The following is a 17,712-nucleotide window of genomic DNA, read 5'->3' as shown; positions in this document are numbered from 1 at the left end:
TAACAAGTTCTCTACACCCATCCTCCAGGAGACAGGCACATCACCCCAGGGACAGCAACACAGCTGAGGGGTTTCAGCACTTCCTCTGTCCCAGCCCAAGTGGGAAGGGGCACATTTTTGCTCACACAACTCATACTCTGGCTGAGGCAGGAGACCTGTGCACTACCACTGGTACCCAGGTTAGAGAACTGTCAACTTCAGACTACTACTAAAATGTGACCTCATCTGCCAAAACAGCTGCTTCTGTGCAGGCAAGGCACAGTGTGCAGCATGGTCCATCAGGTTCCTCTTCATCTAGCTCATATCAGAACTGAGCCCTCATGGATTCTAAGAGTTATGTGACACTTTTTCAAAGGGAGAGAAAATGTAGGGGTCTTGGCAAACTTGTACTTCAGGAGCAAAATTGCTGGGAAAAACAAGAGCATCAGTGTGCTGGTATGGATAATAAACAAACAAACTTGATCAGGGTATGTGGTGAAAAATTGCAAACTCAACAGGTAAATGCAAGTGTGGCCTTGCAAAGTATTTCTCTGCGACCAAAGAAAATAGATACCAGTGTTTATTATGATATTTAGGGATTAAAAGCTATCAAGCAGATATAAGGAGGGCAAAAGACAAGCCAACTTCTTGTAAAACTGTATGAGAAAGTATATTAGGGCATGAAGGTCATATTGTTTTAGGACCTTCTTCCTCATTTAGATAAAACTTATAATGAGAACTGTTCTCAGCCTAAATTTTCTGAGTGTTTCAACTAAAATTTCAAAGTAATTATTTTTTCTTAATGCTGTAATGATGAAGAAACTCATCTTGCCATTTATTTTTCCCACATGAAAAGTCTCATGACTTTACATCAGTTACAGCTGCAGAACGTAGAATGAAAAGGGCAAAACTCACTAGAAAAAAGCTCAAATGTCAAGGGCTCGCGGCATTGTTCTGTATCCTAAATAACCTTTATTTTTCCACAATAGTGCCAATAACTCAAGCTGTGCCTGTGCAAGATCCAAATGTGACATCATATCTGCCAGTCTAACCTTGGTCTTTGTAAAAGCAACTTCACCCTCCACAGGAAAAAAATCTTCAAAGAAAAAGCAATACATCTTCATGTTAATACGCACAGAAATATGCCTTTGTGAATTTTTTAAAGACTAGCTACCAGGTTGCATGTGTTTATTCATGTCTTGGACTGAAGTTAAAATAATCTTGACTTGATTACATGCAGAGCAGGCTACTACAAACTGCTTTGTGGCAACATGCTAATATAACTATGGTAACAAGAAATGAGCCAGCTTGGTTATCTTGACACCACTCTACATTGTTTTGACTAATCTGGCTACAGATCAAGTTTGAGAAAAACAGGAATAACAACCACATTCCTTGATTCATACTCCTGTCCCTGAATAAAAGAAATGTATTTTCACCCCCTAGGAAACACCAACTGCTACTCTGGAACTCTTTGTCGAAAGCAGTAACTTGTGATTTCCAGATGAATCAACAGAATATTTATTAACATTTGAATCTTCCTATTTTCTATTGCATGTTTTTGATTTGCTTCACCCTTCCCAAACCAGGACATGGAAGGGAGATAGCTTCTACCCATATTTCTGTGTGGCCTTGGACTCTGCTGTCAGTTTGCACGTCTTAGAAATTTTCTAACACTACCCATTCTTCTAATGCTGCAAAATCAATCCATGAAAATGTTTATCACCATGACAGCCATTTGATATGGAAAATTCTACTTCAGAATCTGTATGAATTAATCTGCATAAAACCTGTGTGATAAACACTGAGCCCTGAAAGATGGAAGAAATGTTCTCACAGCAGCCCTAAATCCTCATCCCCTCATTTGGTATATAGGACAGTTTATGTGAACTGCTACCAGTGGTGTAACCTTGCAGGGGTTGATATAACAAAAAGCTTTCTTTTATTACTTAAAATTGGCCCTTTATGAATGTTTACAGATCCTACTAAGCAAAACATATACTTCCATTTTGACTGGGCTCCCAAACAAGATTTAGACACAGGAACACAGTTTCTAGGAAATACATATGCTCTGCGGTTTCCAGGCTTTCCAATTTGACAACAGCAGAAATAAATTTTTTCTGAAAACCTCTCAACACAACTGTACAGAGGAATTTTGTAAGAGACCAACAATCTAAAATAATTTTGTAATTTTTACTTCAATATTAATCATTGTAAACAACATCTGCATGTTATCAATGAGTTCAACCATATAAAGTCAGTTTTCCCCTGGTTTCTTACATGAGACACTGACACAATATCACTGCATATATACACACACAAACATACATATATAAAAAAAAAATATAGGCACATGTATTTATTTATTAAACAAGTCTCCATTTGAATCAAGCAGGAGTCTTGTCTGAGTAAAAAACAGAGGCTCATACTCTTTAATCAAATCTACACAAAGTTCCATAAGAAAATGAAAACTTGACCAAACAAGCTTTAAAACTATGTAAAGAATGAAATTATCCATAACCATGGAACGTGAGCACTAACCTGTTGTCAGTATCAGCACTGCATTTTGGAGATAACAATTCAAAGGATTTTGTGAATTTCACCACCTGTCACAAAACAAATAACTTAAGATTGTTATTAAGATGAATAAACATCTAAGAAAACAGTAATGTAAGGTTCCTCTATTTAAACAGTATTTTTATCCAATAGTCTTAGGATAAAAATACAAATCTGTATTCTCTCAATGGAGAATTCATGTTTAAAACAAACACGGTGCACAGTTCCCTAAAAATCAATATCAAATCAAATGATATCTTAAGATTCCCTCAGAAAATTATTTTCCACAAGAATATATTCTTCCCTTTAAGGCTTTCGAGACATGAATTATGGAGCTTTACCCAAACTTCACTTTTTAAATATAGGAAAATAAACAGAATGGCAGCTTTGCATTGCTAACTACAACCAATCACACTTGAAGATATGCATCAGAAGCACACAGTGAAACACCTTAGGAGTGGCCAAAAGTGACACAGAACAGAGGCTGAGTTTTTGGGTGTGTCCCCATCTTCACTTTGGTTCTGAAACTTAAAACTTCTCTGCACAATGTACAAATGACAATATTTTAGACATAGCTAGACATTGAGTTACTCTGAGGAGATCTATTTTGTTATATATGTTAACCCTCCAAGCAGGACATAGTCAGGAAAATAACTGTTTTGCCACTTGTAAAAATTACCAAGTGGGTGGCAAGATGCTATTCTCCTACTCCAAATTAATCCAAGATTTATGACCATTTTAAAAATGTTTAAGGTTTTTGTCCATATTTCATAATTTTGTCTAGAGGAATAAGAACTCATTGCTTGTGTTTTGGGAAAAGCTCCTCTAAGCTCAGAGGCAGAAATAGTACCAAGATCAGAAAAATGAACTGCCACCCACAACTTCCTAACACAATGGACATTTCTGTGAAAAATAAAAATCATGTTATGCTTATAAACACAGTGACATTTTGTAAGAATGTAGTAGAACTATATCTTGCAATTATAAAATTGTGGAGGGGGAGTGGCTAGGGGAATCTAGAAAGGAAAATTAACTAGAAACATTAAAATTCTATGGTAGAGAATATACTTGATCTTGCTTTTAGGAAAGCTGGTAATTTATGGCATACTCCAATGAAAATTCCTAATTTTATTATCTGAAATGAAATGTGAATCATATCTTTCCTCCAAGGGAAAGAATGGGGATTTTTTCCTGCCATACAAACAAATTTACGATTCTGTCTCTTAACTTGTCACAGCCCAGCAACAATTAATTAACTGCAGAATCAGTGAATACAAAAATAATAATTGGTTAGGAAAAAAAGATATTACAAACAATGTTTTATCCTTCAACTCCTTCTCAAATCAGTAGAAAGAAGGTTAGCTTATATTAAATAGCCTGAAAACACTGGAGGGAGCTAGCAATATAAGGGCAGCCACTTTATTTATTGCTAATAACAATACTTATAAAAACTTCAAACATTTTTTAAAAGGCTCTCATACCCTATGAGTATCAGTAATGCAAAGTCCCAGTGAAAGCCCCTGTCAAAACTGTCAAATACTTTCATACAGTTTACATCCATCTGTTCAACAGAGCTCTGCAATGAAATAATTATTCATTGGTCAAGTAGACAGAGTAATTGCAAGAAACCAAAAATGCTTCAGTAATTCTAAAAGCTGGATTTCCATTTCACCTGCTCAATGTGAAAGCTTTCTGCTATCACTAATATAAACCTACTGGGAGAGGACACAACAGGGGTGTTGGTCAAGTTTCAACGTGTACCTAAGTTCCATTTAGGAACAAGACACTGAGGAATGCCTGCTGTGCTGCACTCACATATGAAATTGCACTTACTGGTGATTCAATATCTTCCAGGAGTAACACCGAGCACCGCTCACACTTCAGTAGGGTCTGGGCCCGATGCATAATTTTCTTCACTATTTTCTCTAAGTCAGTCTGTTCCTCAAAGAGGTCATTCACTACTTCCAGTAGAGCCTGTATACAGGGACAGAAAATTCTTGTATTGGTTGTAGAATTAATAAATACATGGAGCGTTGCAAAGGAGGCATCATATCTGGGATGGATTTTATATGACTGACCCATTGAAATTTTCATTCAAACAAAGTTCTTAATGATTATTGCAACAAAGTTGAAGTGGGGGTATCTGAACAATGAAAGAAGTAATTCTTAGCTCACAACTGGGCACAATCCAAACAATAGGAGTCTTTCAAACTATTTCACTTTGTTCCAAAAATGAAGCAATGGCTGTAATGTAATGCAGTATGGATTGAATTGCTTGATTTTATATATTGAATTTTCTAGGACATTTAAACTCCATTTTATTCTCTTATTACCCATTTTGCATGTTCAAAGCTAGAAGGAAAAATGCCCACATCAATACTTCTATAATCCAATAGGACTCTGATCCAGTCCTCACCACTAACAATATGTCAGTAAAGTACAATGCTTTAAAATGAAAGGTTTCTCCCTCTCATCTCATCAACTTTAAAAAATTATAGGCCATGTTCTTTCTTACCATGGGCCCAGAGGAGCTTGCTTGTTTCCACACTCCTCTGTGTGGAAACCTGCAGCAAAATTTAAGTCTCTGTTGTCAAACAATTATTTTATTTGAACATTAAAAAAAAAACCCCACAAAAATCCCCAAAGATCCCAACCAAGCAAACAACCAACAGAAAAAAAACCCACCAAAAGAACTTTGGCAGACAATCCTTTTATTCCCCTCAAGTCTCCTCCAATTCTCTTCCCCAAATATAAAAGTCTGTGGTCAGACCTGACAGAAAACAAGCTCAGATACCTCATGACTCTTAAATATAATGATCTTTTTTTTTTTTTCAAAGCAGTGAAAAGCATTAGTTTTCATGCATGAAAGCATCAAAATCATGAATGTAAAAATGTCAGAGCTCAAAATAAAGACCCAGACTACTGTAGTTACCCCTACCTTGTGAAGGAAGGGAAGGCTAAACACTACCAGAGGTATTTCTACTGAAGTTTTGGACCTGTGATCCAAGCTAACAAAGATAAAATTTCCTGTCATTGCAGAAGGATGATATAAAAGAAGCCAACCATTATTAAAAACCTCTTAATATTACCATTTTGTTTCTTCAAAAAATAAAGGACCTCTCTGACAAGGGACTGACAGGGGATTATTTTCACTTCAGAGCCTCCTGTTCCAATGCATGCACAGTGATCATGTGTGTGTATTCTATGAAGATAAGCTGCCAAAACCCTTCACATATAGGGTTTTTTTCTTGCTTAATTTTATAAAGATATATCCACACTATTTGCACATGAACTGAATGTTAAAAATTCAGGATGGCAAAGACTTGAGATTAATAGAATTTTATGAGAGCTTGAATCTCTGCCTAAGTAACACTTTCTCCTGCACCGTCTGTGCCACAAATGCAATTGTTTCAGGAAACAACAGCCACCACTACAAGTGTATTTCCCTCCCACACTCTCTGCTTGCTGCTTCAATCAAGACAGGGATCTTTTGAAAATAATATTTTTAACTAAAACTGTCTGCTTAGCAAGCACATATGCACAGCTGGAACCTGCAGGAACAAAAGAGAAGAGTTTGATGTTGGTCCAGTTGATTTTGCACTTACCCTGCTTCTGTCATATTCCTTCCTTGAAGCTGCAAATAGCTGGGCATTGGATATGGCAATCCCACAGAAAGGGAGGTACATCTGCATCACCTAGTGTGGAAAGAAACTTGCATTCATTAAAAAACTGCTGTTGTTTATATCAATTTCTTTCTGGGAGAGAGATCTAAACTTAGAGAACACCACAGGAAGGTCTCAGCTCACTCATCAGCAGAACACTAAACACAAAACAAAATCATCATGGTCAAGGCACATCAGATGCATGAAAGAGATCAAATGGCTAGGAAAGAACAAATACAATTAAATTCACAGGTCCCAAAAGTCTGGGTCCTCCATGGTTTCTCTGGGAATCTGTGGATTCTCAACTCTATAAAATGTCTTCTGAAGACTACTTTAAATTACTGTAGACATCACAGCCTCCCTGTATTCCTCAGGACTGCTTTTTTGTTCCGAGCTCAAGGAGCAAGCTCAAGTTACATTCCTGTTGAGGAATTCTACATCTAGAGTGCATAGATTTTGGAGAATATCAGCACAGTGGAATACAGCACATTGATCCTACATTATTAGTCAGAAAACTGATTGTCTTCTCAAAGAAGGTTAAAAAAAAAGCTAAAAGAGCATGCTTGAAAAACTGTAATATATCATTGTATATTAAAGAAGATTGAAAAGGAGGAACATAGTTTGAGGTCCCCAAGATGATTTTTGGTTGTCTGTGAAGTTAGTAAACCAGACCAGTCAAGCAGCTGAATACCTGTGGGACTGGCACTTCACAAGGATGACAATGGATCAAAGTCCAAACCCAGTATTTCTAAGCCACACACTGGTAACAAGTCTTTAACATACTGCCACTCCTGAGAGGTTCCCAGGCTTAGGTCTCAGACTTCTAGTAAATTGTACAGCTGCTGAATAGTCTTAACATTTGCAAAGCCAGTGGGAGTTGAAGCACTCTGCTGCTCACAGAGCCAAAAGAATGCTGCAGCAGCTAACCTTTCTTCTCTTTGGTCTGTCTATTGTAAGAAATTCTGTCTGTGAAAAATTTTGGCATTAAGAAAATGGCATTTGTCTTTGAAGTTTTATTTAATTAGAGAAATACTGCTAACCCAGAGACATGGGCTATTTAGACTGTCTTAGGAAAGAGCCCAGAAGAGCAGCAACTGCTGTTATACTTTATCTGCCTTGAACACTCCACTGGTGCCACACCTGCTTAGTCTGTGTTTGAGTAATGATGAGCTTTTGGAAAGGATCCTCAGATCCTCTGAATTTTGTACCTTTACTCCTGGCACTCTGTCACAGTCACTGCAGACTTTAAGGGTGCACACCTACTCTTCTAATTTGGAAACAACCTATTTTCATCCTCTTCCCACCACGGTTGCCTCCAAAGGAAATTGACACTTTAGGCTCTGCAAACACATCTTTTTGAAGAGGCAATAATTAAACTAGCCAGCTATCATGCCAGATCTACAGGATAGAGTACACAAAGTGAAAAATAAAGTCCGAGTGTAAAAAAATGATAAGAGGGATTTTTTTTTTTCATGGCCAGAGTTGCTCTGAGAGAATTTTGCATATTTCAGTTTAGGTTTTACTTCCAAGTGAAACAAAAAAACCTTATCTATATTTTCTTGTACCAGTACTAAAAACCACAGCCAAGTAAGTGATCAGAGCAGAAAAAGTTAACTTAAAAAAAAATCTGGCCTTTAGTGAAATTTTGAATGCCATAATGAGACTGGATACATTTTTACTTAATAAGTAAATACTAGTATTCATTGTCTCCACACTGGAATCTCTATTCCCAAAATTAATGTGGCCCTGTGACAATGGAAAACACATGAGAAGCTTATGAACCTTCAGGCATCACAAAACCAGCTAGCAAAAATATCTTATTAGTGAGAAGAAAGTAAAACCTTGCACTATTGAAAACCACTGGTCTCTGGAACCCAACTGGAACCCAAACTCCAAGGCACTGGCTCTATGCAGAAACTGTCTTCCATAAAACACTGTTTTATGAAATATGAAGAGCCTGGAAAGCCACTGACACTCATCCCTCTTTTCACCATTCAATCTTACTGTGTAAGGTGCAGTAAAATTAAGAAAGACACCAAGTTGTTTAGAAAACCAATAGAAGAATGAAATAAATAAATGTCAACAATTATGAAGAAAAAAAAAGCAAGAAAAAACCTGTCAGGTAGAGAGGAATCACTGTGTGTTCAATTATTCCTGTCTACCCGAGACTGACAAAACAAAAGCCTACTGTTTTTCCTCTTTTGTATTCTATGAATAGTCAAGGTGACCTTTCCTTAAACCACTTACCACTTTCCTTAAACCAAGTACAGAAAGAATGAAGATGTTTCTAATGGTAGCTGAATTTTAAGTAAGATTTTTTAACCAAAATTGCTCGATTGGATAGAAAGCAGTTTTTGCATTATTATTTCAGATTACAGATTTAAATCTGCAGTATTAAGGCAATTTTACTAGCACCTCTAACATGTTTATGCTATGACTGTGGACACTCCATACAAATATGGAATAACATAATATTCAACTCTTATCTATCTGAGCCACAGACTGTAAGGAGCTGGTATTTTTATGCCAGATTCACATCAGGGATTTTCCCTGCACAGGGAATGTAAAAAGTTGAGGAAATGGTACATAACACCATGAGATAGACACGTCCTTTCCCCCTCCTTTTAAGTGACAGATAAATAATTACTAATTTCCTGGGGCTCCAAGGTGAAAACTGGCCCAAAGGTTGAGTATAGCACATGCTTCCATTACACCAATGCACAAAGTATGTGTGTGAAACTCCTGGAAAATCACCTTATATACCCTTCTGAAGTACATAAAGTAATTTCCCTTTGTTAAACTGAAGGCTATTTAAAAAATAGTTTTGAAGCAAAAAGAAATGTGTCTGGAAGAGAATTTTCCTTCACATCTATTTTGAATTAAATAAAGGAAAAGATTCTGCAGATTTAATGAAGTGACTTTCTAAAAAAAAAAATAGTCAGAATTTAAAAAAATTAAAAAACAACTTTAACAGATGTGCCTCATTAAATTATTTTGTCTAATAGAATTAGTTGCAATGATTCATCACAGTTCTGTGTGACATATTGACAAACACATCAGTGAGTATGCAATAGTACATTTTATAAAAATGATGTTTAGGCTGAGTAACAACCTAATGAATGTGCTGAGATGTTGAAAGAGACTAGTTTTTGTTGGATTTGTTTTTTCATGACAACTATAAAGCATTCAGATACAGTAACTTCAGGTTAACAAGTCTGTAATTGTAAATTACTTGAACATTCAGGGTCCAGGTGACCTGGCCCAGTTTCTCTTAATTAACCCTTCAATAAGTATCCTTGGGTAGCAACCACAATCACCTCACAAATTCACAGCAGCATACAAAAGCTAAAAACCTGTACTCACAAACCATTCAATATTTTATCAGGGCAGAAAGCCTGTGAAAAGAAGTAGTGGTAATAGGCACCTTCAATATCTCATTTTTTTTCTTTTTAAAATTACATTATTTTATTATTGTATGTTAGGAGTATTAAAACAAGGAAATAAACAGTATAATTATAAGAAGTTTTATATTCAGTTATACAACTACTTACATTTTCACCTAGGTCTTGAAGATGACATACCTTTACTTCAAAACTACTCCAGTAAGATCAAATGTCTGCCCTGACCATAGTTACTTTTGGCTTCACACAGGATATATTTGTATTGCTTTAGTACCTCCACACACCTCCAGACTTATATCCCCAAAGTCAGACCTTCAAATCCACAATAACTGAAGCAGGAGCTTGATATTTGGGAGTATAAGCATTTCCAGTTTCTGCAGTATTGATTACTAGGACATGCAAGCTGCAAACTGTGCTTGTTAGGTGGATACTTTCATTTTATAGCATCAGTTCAGAAACACATCAGTGCGCCCTCAGAATTTTAAAGGGCAGTCTTCCATATGCTTCCTCTTCATAATCACAATTTCACGGGCCAGAAATTCCACACCTGGTTGCACAGTTGTCTGGGCACATCAGCATCTGGGCACCTGCACTACAGCAGCACATTGTCTTGAGATGTGACACTCAGTTTCCTTTCATCTAGCTTTTCATAGATGATGAGACATAGAATTCCTAAGTTAATAAAATGCTTCTTAGCGTTCCCCTGAACATCTTAAAATGAGGATTTCTTCTCATCATGTGGGTTTGGATTTCACAATAACTTCACACATGATACAAATCTTTTTATCATCAGAAGCAGGAAGGAGACCTCTGGCCAAGCCCTTTTTGACAACGTGTGTCAAGAGATACCACCTTTCCCTTCACTGCACAGCCTGGGCATGAGGGTCCTCATGGAATCTGCTAACTCTTCTCTGTATAAGAAAAACCCCTGCTGGTTCCAGCTGCAAAAGAAGGCTATTCTTGAGAATTGCGTGCCTCACAGGAAGTAAGTTCTGAAATTTTCTCTTACGAGAGGAAGGTATAAAAGCAGCAAAGTTGCACGTGTGTAGGCCAGCAATGCAGAAAGTTATTAGCTAATGGAGAAAAGCAGCCAGTGCTGCAATGGCAGCACACTGCAGAGGTACAATGTGAGCTGGAGAGCAGCCCTGACTCCAGCTTCAGCAAAGGCAGTGACATTTACCCTGCTGCTGCACACAGCCTCTCCCTCACCGAGCCTTGGAGAGCACACGCTGCCAGAACCATCCCAGATAGCCTCACCCACGGCTTCTGGCATGCTCCAAGCACCCCTGCCTGTGCTCAGAAAAGAAAACAATTCTGATGTCTGACAGAAGAAAGGAGCTTCTCAGTAATGCTCGTGTACTCACTCTGGCACAAACTCCTGGCTGAGCTCTCAGCAAATGCCTGTCTGGTTCAGTTGTTTTCTTTAGCGGCCACAGGAGCCACTTCTCTTTACACAGCTTGCTTGGTGAGCCTGTGGGGAAAGGAGCTAGTACAGCCTTCCTAGAAAGAGAAAAGAAGTCCTTTCAAAGGAAATGTTTTTGCTGTAGTTTAAAGTGATAAATGTTTTGTGGACACACTTGAAACCAAATCAGGGAAGCCAGCTGCCCTTTAAAACATTTCCTAATGTGTTCAAAATGGGTTCAGAGAATTAAATATTCTACTGAATTCTGAAAACAATAAAGCAAATCTAATTGCAAAATGGTTAAACACAAGTGCTCATCCAAAATCCATTACCTCCTGCCAGCTCTGCAGGGTCTGGCAAGCCACACCTCTGATAAAATCTAATTGTCACCTAAGTTCGCAATTCTAAGAAATATTTACCAAAATTATTTTTCCACCCCAAGCATGGAAAGGACAATTAGTTGGTAAAAACACGATTGTAGGCACCAAATAGGGCACATAGCTCCTGCTTGTATCACTGAACCTGCAGAGGCTCCTGGGACAATCTTCTACTGCCTTCTTTTTTCTTTTCTTAAGTTTATATTTGCATGTGGTTATTAATGCAGCACCATAAAAATGCAGTAATGCTTGCAAACATCCAGCAGCATGTCTGCCCTATAAAGCTCACTATCTAACTCTGGAAGCTTTTGCTGTCTGTAAACAGCCTGAAAAGGACCACAGGAGAAATCCTTCAGCACTGACTCTGTACTTGCCTGCCTCACAGAATTATTGGCACACATTCAAAGTAGATAACTGCGTCACCAGACAGATTACAAAACATGTCTCTGGTAGAAGCAGACTTATTACAGTTTAAAACCTGACTCCTATGTAGGTCACTGTCCTCACAAGCTGTGGCACTGAGAGGCTGTTGCATGCAGGACCAAGGGGCAGGAAAGGGAGGCAGTGCAGCCAAATGTGCTCAACTCTGACTTTTCTGCAGGCCCCATCACTGCCCTCTAGTTGTTCAACACAACCTCATCTTCTCTCTTTTCTGCTATGCACCCAAGGTCTTTGAACTGGAAAACAAGTGAACACACTGAACTTGATTTACTGTAGTATACCTGTAAAAATGTTTATACAGTCAGAACACATCTACTAATCTTATTTTTTCTGGCAGGTATTTGGACATTTCTTGACTCAGTCACTTTACAGCTAGATATTATCCATTATTCACCTCACTACATGGGTATGAACCTCAAAAAAATCTAAACAAGCTATGCTGAATTATACTGTCAAAAAACCAAAAACATATGAAGTTGCTACTAAACCAATTTTTAACAATATTTGGTAAGACATAAACATTTCAACATTGCATTAAATTTAGCAGTCAGTATAAAATGAAAAGGAGAAAAACTGTACTGTAAATTTCCTTACAGCACCTCATTTTAAATGGTGTTGCTCCAAATGAATCTGAAATATGAAAACATTTCTGCTAAAGACTAGAAAGCCAAAAATAAATACATGTAAAATGGCTGCTATTCTAGGATCCAATCTCTGATCTCCTACATGCAAAATCCATCTATTTTCACTGGAAATGTCTCTATGTTTTACACAAACCTGAATCAGTGATGGCCACTAATAAGCCCCGTCCCAGCAAACACGTCAAACTGCTACTCAGTTATTTAACATGTGATATTAAGCCAGGATTTCCAGGAGGGAATATGAGGACAAAAGCAAGAAAAAAGTTTCACAAGACATACCAGTATTTCTATTAAAATCAGAAATGTATGAACTGAAAAAGAGCAGAGGTAGCAGATAAGGAGCATCACCATACCAGTGCAAGCACCTCTAAGACCAATGCCTGGCATCAGCACTTAGCCTCAGGGCTTCAGCAAATGCACACTGAGCTATAAAGCAAAGAAAACTCAGCTTGCAGGCCGAAGGAGGGCTGCAAAATTACAGCAGTATGATTAAAGCAGTGAACCAACACGTTTCTCTGTCATAAATATACTGACAGCCATGGAGACTCCTCACTGCAAGGGATGCTGAGGACTATCAGGTCTGGATGGTGGAGGGATGGGCTATGTCTGTGGGACCACCTGCAGGTAGAAGCCATTAAATCAACCCAAGAGTTATAAATGATGTTTCTTTTTCAACTCTAGAGTTTCCACCCATTGGGCATTGGCAGGGCTTTGTAGCAAAGCCTTATGGAGAAATGCTAAGGAGCTTTAATTAGTTCATCTGAAATAACAGGAAAAGAAGCATCACAAAAGGCCATGAATCCTCAAAACCACAGCTCCTACCCACAAATAAAGTTTCTCTCCGTCGAAGTCAGTTATATTTGAAACATCTAAATTATATCATTACCTCAAAAAAAAAAAAAAAAAAAAAATCAAGCAGAAATAATTCACAGAGGACATTTCTCCCATGTAATGCTTTCCAGAGATACTCAGAGGGGCTGTTACTGCCTGGCTGCTCTGCTCTGCCCTGTTTGAAGAGATGTCACTAGAGGCCAGCCCCCAAGCACAGGAGCCTGCAGCTGTTATGTAAGGCAGGCAGTTCTGCAGTGCTAAACCTCAGTGCCTCAAAGCACTTTGGCAGACCATGAACAAAGTTTTACAGCAGCGACATCAGGTAGTAATTTTTATCTAGAGACAGCAAAACTGAGCCAAAGAAAAATTAACTGATTTCTGAAGGGAGGAAAAAGGTCACAAAGAAAGATTTTGTCAAAATTTTGGAAAGACTCCTGGCTTCTACTATGCTTGAATCAGTGGAACCAGCTTTATAAATGTCACTGCATGAGATGGGAAGATCTTCGTATTGGCAAAGTGAGAGCTGTGAAGATTGATACTACCAGTGCTAAAAATAGGAATTGCAGATCAGACCTTTAAATTGGCATAGGAGAATTAATAAGTATCACCTCAAAGCTATCTTCCCTACAACACAATTGCAGGCTTTGATCTTACCATTTCAAGTTGCACTCACCTGTCGCCTGGCAAACAATATATATAACAATTGACCATGCTAATTGAATGGCATTGAAACCAAGAGATAAATTCAATATGTGTCCATACAGTGAAAATGTCATCTTCAAGCCACAGTTCTACTTACAACTCAGTTACCAACTCCCAATGCCTGTTCATGATGGCAAATGTATTTATTTACTTACTTCCTGCTGACCATAAGACCAAACTGAAAACTGCTACTATTTCTTGACTTATCCATAACATATTCCTGCTGTTTTATGAATGCTGTGTGCAGTTTAACAAAGAAAAAATTTAGCTAATTTATATATAACAGCCTGCATTAACATCCCAGTGATATTAATAAAGTTTTTATTTGGGTTCTTCTCCCACATACTTCAAGATGTGTTTTGTGATTTTTGAAGAAGAAATTACTTGAACAGTAGCCTTTTTTCCATATTGGACTTTGTTTAAGAGAGAATGTTTCTGGCAGAACTTACTGCAGATGCCTGATCCTTTGCCATGCTGAGCTCCTCTTTCAGCAAGGTGGGCATTTTTGCCTGACTGAAGTAGCCAATGTCAGCAAAATCCTTCCAACTGAAGCTCCAACTGGAACACAAAAGCCTGAATCCAGCACATTAACCAACCAGGTTATGTTGGGCCTGATGTGAATAAGTTTAGCTCACCCAACTTCTCACTGTTTGCAGCATCAGTTCCAGGGGGATGGAAAACATTGGTTCTGTTCCACTAGAAAAAAAAAAAAATGTGAAGCAATTTTTCTTATGTGAGATGCATAATTTGGTGACAGCTTAAAAGCAAGCCAGGGAGTCAAGACACCAACTGTATTCCCTTACATTACTGCTTGACAAACAAAGCATCTCTAGTGTTTCTTAGGCAACAAAAACTTTACCCTCAAACAGAAAAAAAATCTTCAAGTGAGTGGAAATATTCCACAAAGGACAACAAATAGCACGTGACCTTTCCTTTCATCACATCATTTTATGTCTCTCTTCCAACCAAAATGCATCTGTACCTTGACCCTTTCTTCCATAATACATAGAAGCACCACCACAATACAACATAGTCACATCATACTTTTTACATATATTCTTACAATATTTTGTTGAGCTTCTCCTCAACATTGGGAAATTTGCCAATGGTCTTCTACATTTGCCTATTGTGAATTTATGTTTATTTAGTGACTAATATTGTACTGTGAAGTGTATTGTCATAGCACTTCATGCTGGTGACACTTGCATACTGTTCATATATTTCTACAGAGTCACTCTTACTCTTTTTTCCACTTTTTAAGATGAAAAATAATGGTAAGGAATGCAGCATATTTTGAATTTACCATTTTTACTCATAAATTTTTTCTTAGGAATGCAATGTTTCTGCAAAAGCACAGAATCTTATCCTAGCAGAATTGATGATACAACTGGACACACTTGACACATTTTGTTATTTGAATCTGATTACACAAATTAGGTAATCTGAATTGGTATAGATTATAGCATTTTCAGACCTGATTAAAAGTACTTCTAACCTATTGTAATTGGTACCCATTACATTGGGATAATGTTTCACATGAGGAATTAGGGGAATAAACCCTACAAAACCTTTGCCTTCAGTTCAGACCCTCATGTTGAGTTCATATCTGAGGAAGGAAGAAAGAAAGCACTGTATAGTAATAACATCTCTAGAACAGTTACTATGTAAAGTCATAGAGAATCTGCTGGAAGGAAACTTAGCTATTCTTAGTGGTTTGAGGTTGGCAACTACTGAATTGGTGACAAATTAAAAGGAACCTGATTCCAAGATAATAGAATAACTTCTAAAACCACAAGAAAGAAGAAGGCTAATTTTTATTTGTTTAAAATGAAATGAGATTTTGAAAGATCATCACAAAGTACAGAAAAATTCCTGAACTGCTTTCTTAATAAAACTATTTATAGAAAAGTATGTTGAGCAATTATATATTACCTCTCCATTATGAACACAATTTCAATAAACAGCAGAAAAGTAGCTGAGCCAAAGGGTGCTCTGATTTACGTTACTATGAGCCTGCAGTTGTACCTCTGAGATCTTTATTTAGATTTACATGGCTGTAATTTACAGAATTTAGTTGTCTTTAAAAATGTGGAGAGGTGGTTGATTCCTCAGGCCATTTTAAATCAGCTCTGGATTCTGTACTAATTTCACTGAAGACATGCTAACATTAATTTTTATTTTTTTTTACCCTTTCCTGGCAGATGTCAGTCAGAAGAAACTGAGCCTAAATATTAACAGAATTTCTGTGGAACCAGGTAATTCTAAATACAGCCTGAATGGTCTGACATTCCCTGCTTTTTCTGTAATTATATTCTATGTCTACCAGGATATCCAAATACCACATTTTACTGTTTAGCTCATGCACAAGAATTGCAAATAGAAAAATGAAAGGAGATTCTAATCTCTGCACAGAACTTTGAATTCTAACTGTAAATTCATTGACAGTATGCAAAAAAAAAAAATATGGTGGCTTTTGGTAAGACCTAACCTCAATATTTTAGAGAAAGTGATCCAAACTTGTGCTTCAATTTTCTCTCTTTACTTCACTGCAAAAATAGGAAAAAGAAGACATATGGCAAAAAAGATTGTCCAACAAATAGTAAAATGTGCAACTTATGAAGATAAACAACGATTCAATCTGCTGTATTGAAAACATAGCAGTTCTAGGACAGAAATGTGCTTTCAGATGAAAAAGGATTCACTTTTTTCTGTCTTTAAACTTTAGTTATAAAAATAACTTGAATCCTGTGTGAAAATTGAGTTTTGCTGAGAACCCTCACCTGGCATCAGGACTCAAGGTACCCTCTTTTCAGCTTAAGTTTTTATCCTTGAAAGGATAAATTTTGCCAGACTTGTTAAAACTAAATCAGGTATGTTCTTGAAGTAAAAGCTTGTTTTTTCTTTCCACTGAATTCTCCTCAAAACCAGCACCTTATTCTAAATACTATTTTGGCATTTGTTGATTTCTTCATTACACCTTCCATTAGCCCTGCAACCAAGGAGGTAAATATCGTTAACTGTTTCCAGTTTCAACGCACAAAATCTTAAAAAGAAAATCAAATAATAATTTGGGTATTTTCTTAATTCCATAGAACTTACAAGTATGTATTGTAAAACAATGATTTACAGAAAGCATCTGTGTATGTTAATTGAAATTGTGACAATCAACTCAGTAAATGAGTGACTTAAAAACTGCCTTTTGAGCACAACTGATCAACAAGGTACTGGGAGAAGCACTGGATTCCATATTACTGCACCTTTGAGTTTTAAGTCTGGGTGGGCTTCAGCATCCTGATGTGAAAAATTTATTTTCTGTGCTGCAGACTTCAAGGGGCTGATGAAAGTGCGTGGGCTGGTTTGGATGTGAGCCATGCTTTTTCCACACATCATTGTGTCTCCTGCACTAATGACTCACACCTGCACATGCTGCTATCTGATTTCTAGACAAAGTTATTTATAACCTGGAACTGCAGTGCTGAATTCTGGCGGTGTAACTGTACCAGTCATTATTTACCCAAAGCGCTTGTCTGTGAGCACAGACAATTTGGGGACACTGAGTTCGCCCGCCTTTGAGGAGCCATGAAAACTGGATGCAGCTTCTCCCTGATAAAACCCACATTGCATTTTTATCTTGCAGACTTCTATTGATTTGATGTGGCAACATACTACTTTTCACATGGCAGGATTTCAGGGTCCCACACACAGAGAAAAACCCCATCC

General features: G+C 37.4%; 1 protein-coding gene and 1 long non-coding RNA gene across 8 annotated transcripts in view; one reads left to right on the top strand and one right to left on the bottom strand.

The window, feature by feature from the left end:
- PDE11A (phosphodiesterase 11A) overlaps nucleotides 1-17,712 on the bottom strand; it is a 103,765-nt gene that overhangs the window by 56,364 nt on the left and 29,689 nt on the right. For 3 of the 7 annotated variants that reach the window (XM_079310317.1, XM_079310318.1, XM_079310321.1), the window contains 3 exons: nucleotides 6,141-6,230; nucleotides 4,369-4,509; nucleotides 2,521-2,585 (listed from right to left, as the gene is read on the bottom strand). In XM_079310317.1, coding sequence (XP_079166443.1) covers nucleotides 2,521-2,585; nucleotides 4,369-4,509; nucleotides 6,141-6,230 — 296 coding nt within the window. Of the gene's footprint in view, nucleotides 1-2,520; nucleotides 2,586-4,368; nucleotides 4,510-6,140; nucleotides 6,231-6,888; nucleotides 6,975-10,962; nucleotides 11,099-17,712 lie in introns of those variants that run through there. The other 4 variants (XM_079310320.1, XM_079310319.1, XM_079310322.1 and 1 more) reach the window with 3 other exon arrangements.
- Nucleotides 1-17,712, top strand: part of LOC306804145 — a 100,987-nt gene that overhangs the window by 63,559 nt on the left and 19,716 nt on the right. The gene's annotated exons all lie outside the window — the stretch shown is intronic.

The sequence above is a fragment of the Erithacus rubecula genome (assembly GCF_903797595.1).
Source record: "Erithacus rubecula genome assembly, chromosome: 8".
NCBI classification, from domain to species: domain Eukaryota; kingdom Metazoa; phylum Chordata; class Aves; order Passeriformes; family Muscicapidae; genus Erithacus; species Erithacus rubecula.
Note: the sequence above shows the minus strand (reverse complement) of the source record. Positions and strands in the feature narration are given on the sequence as shown.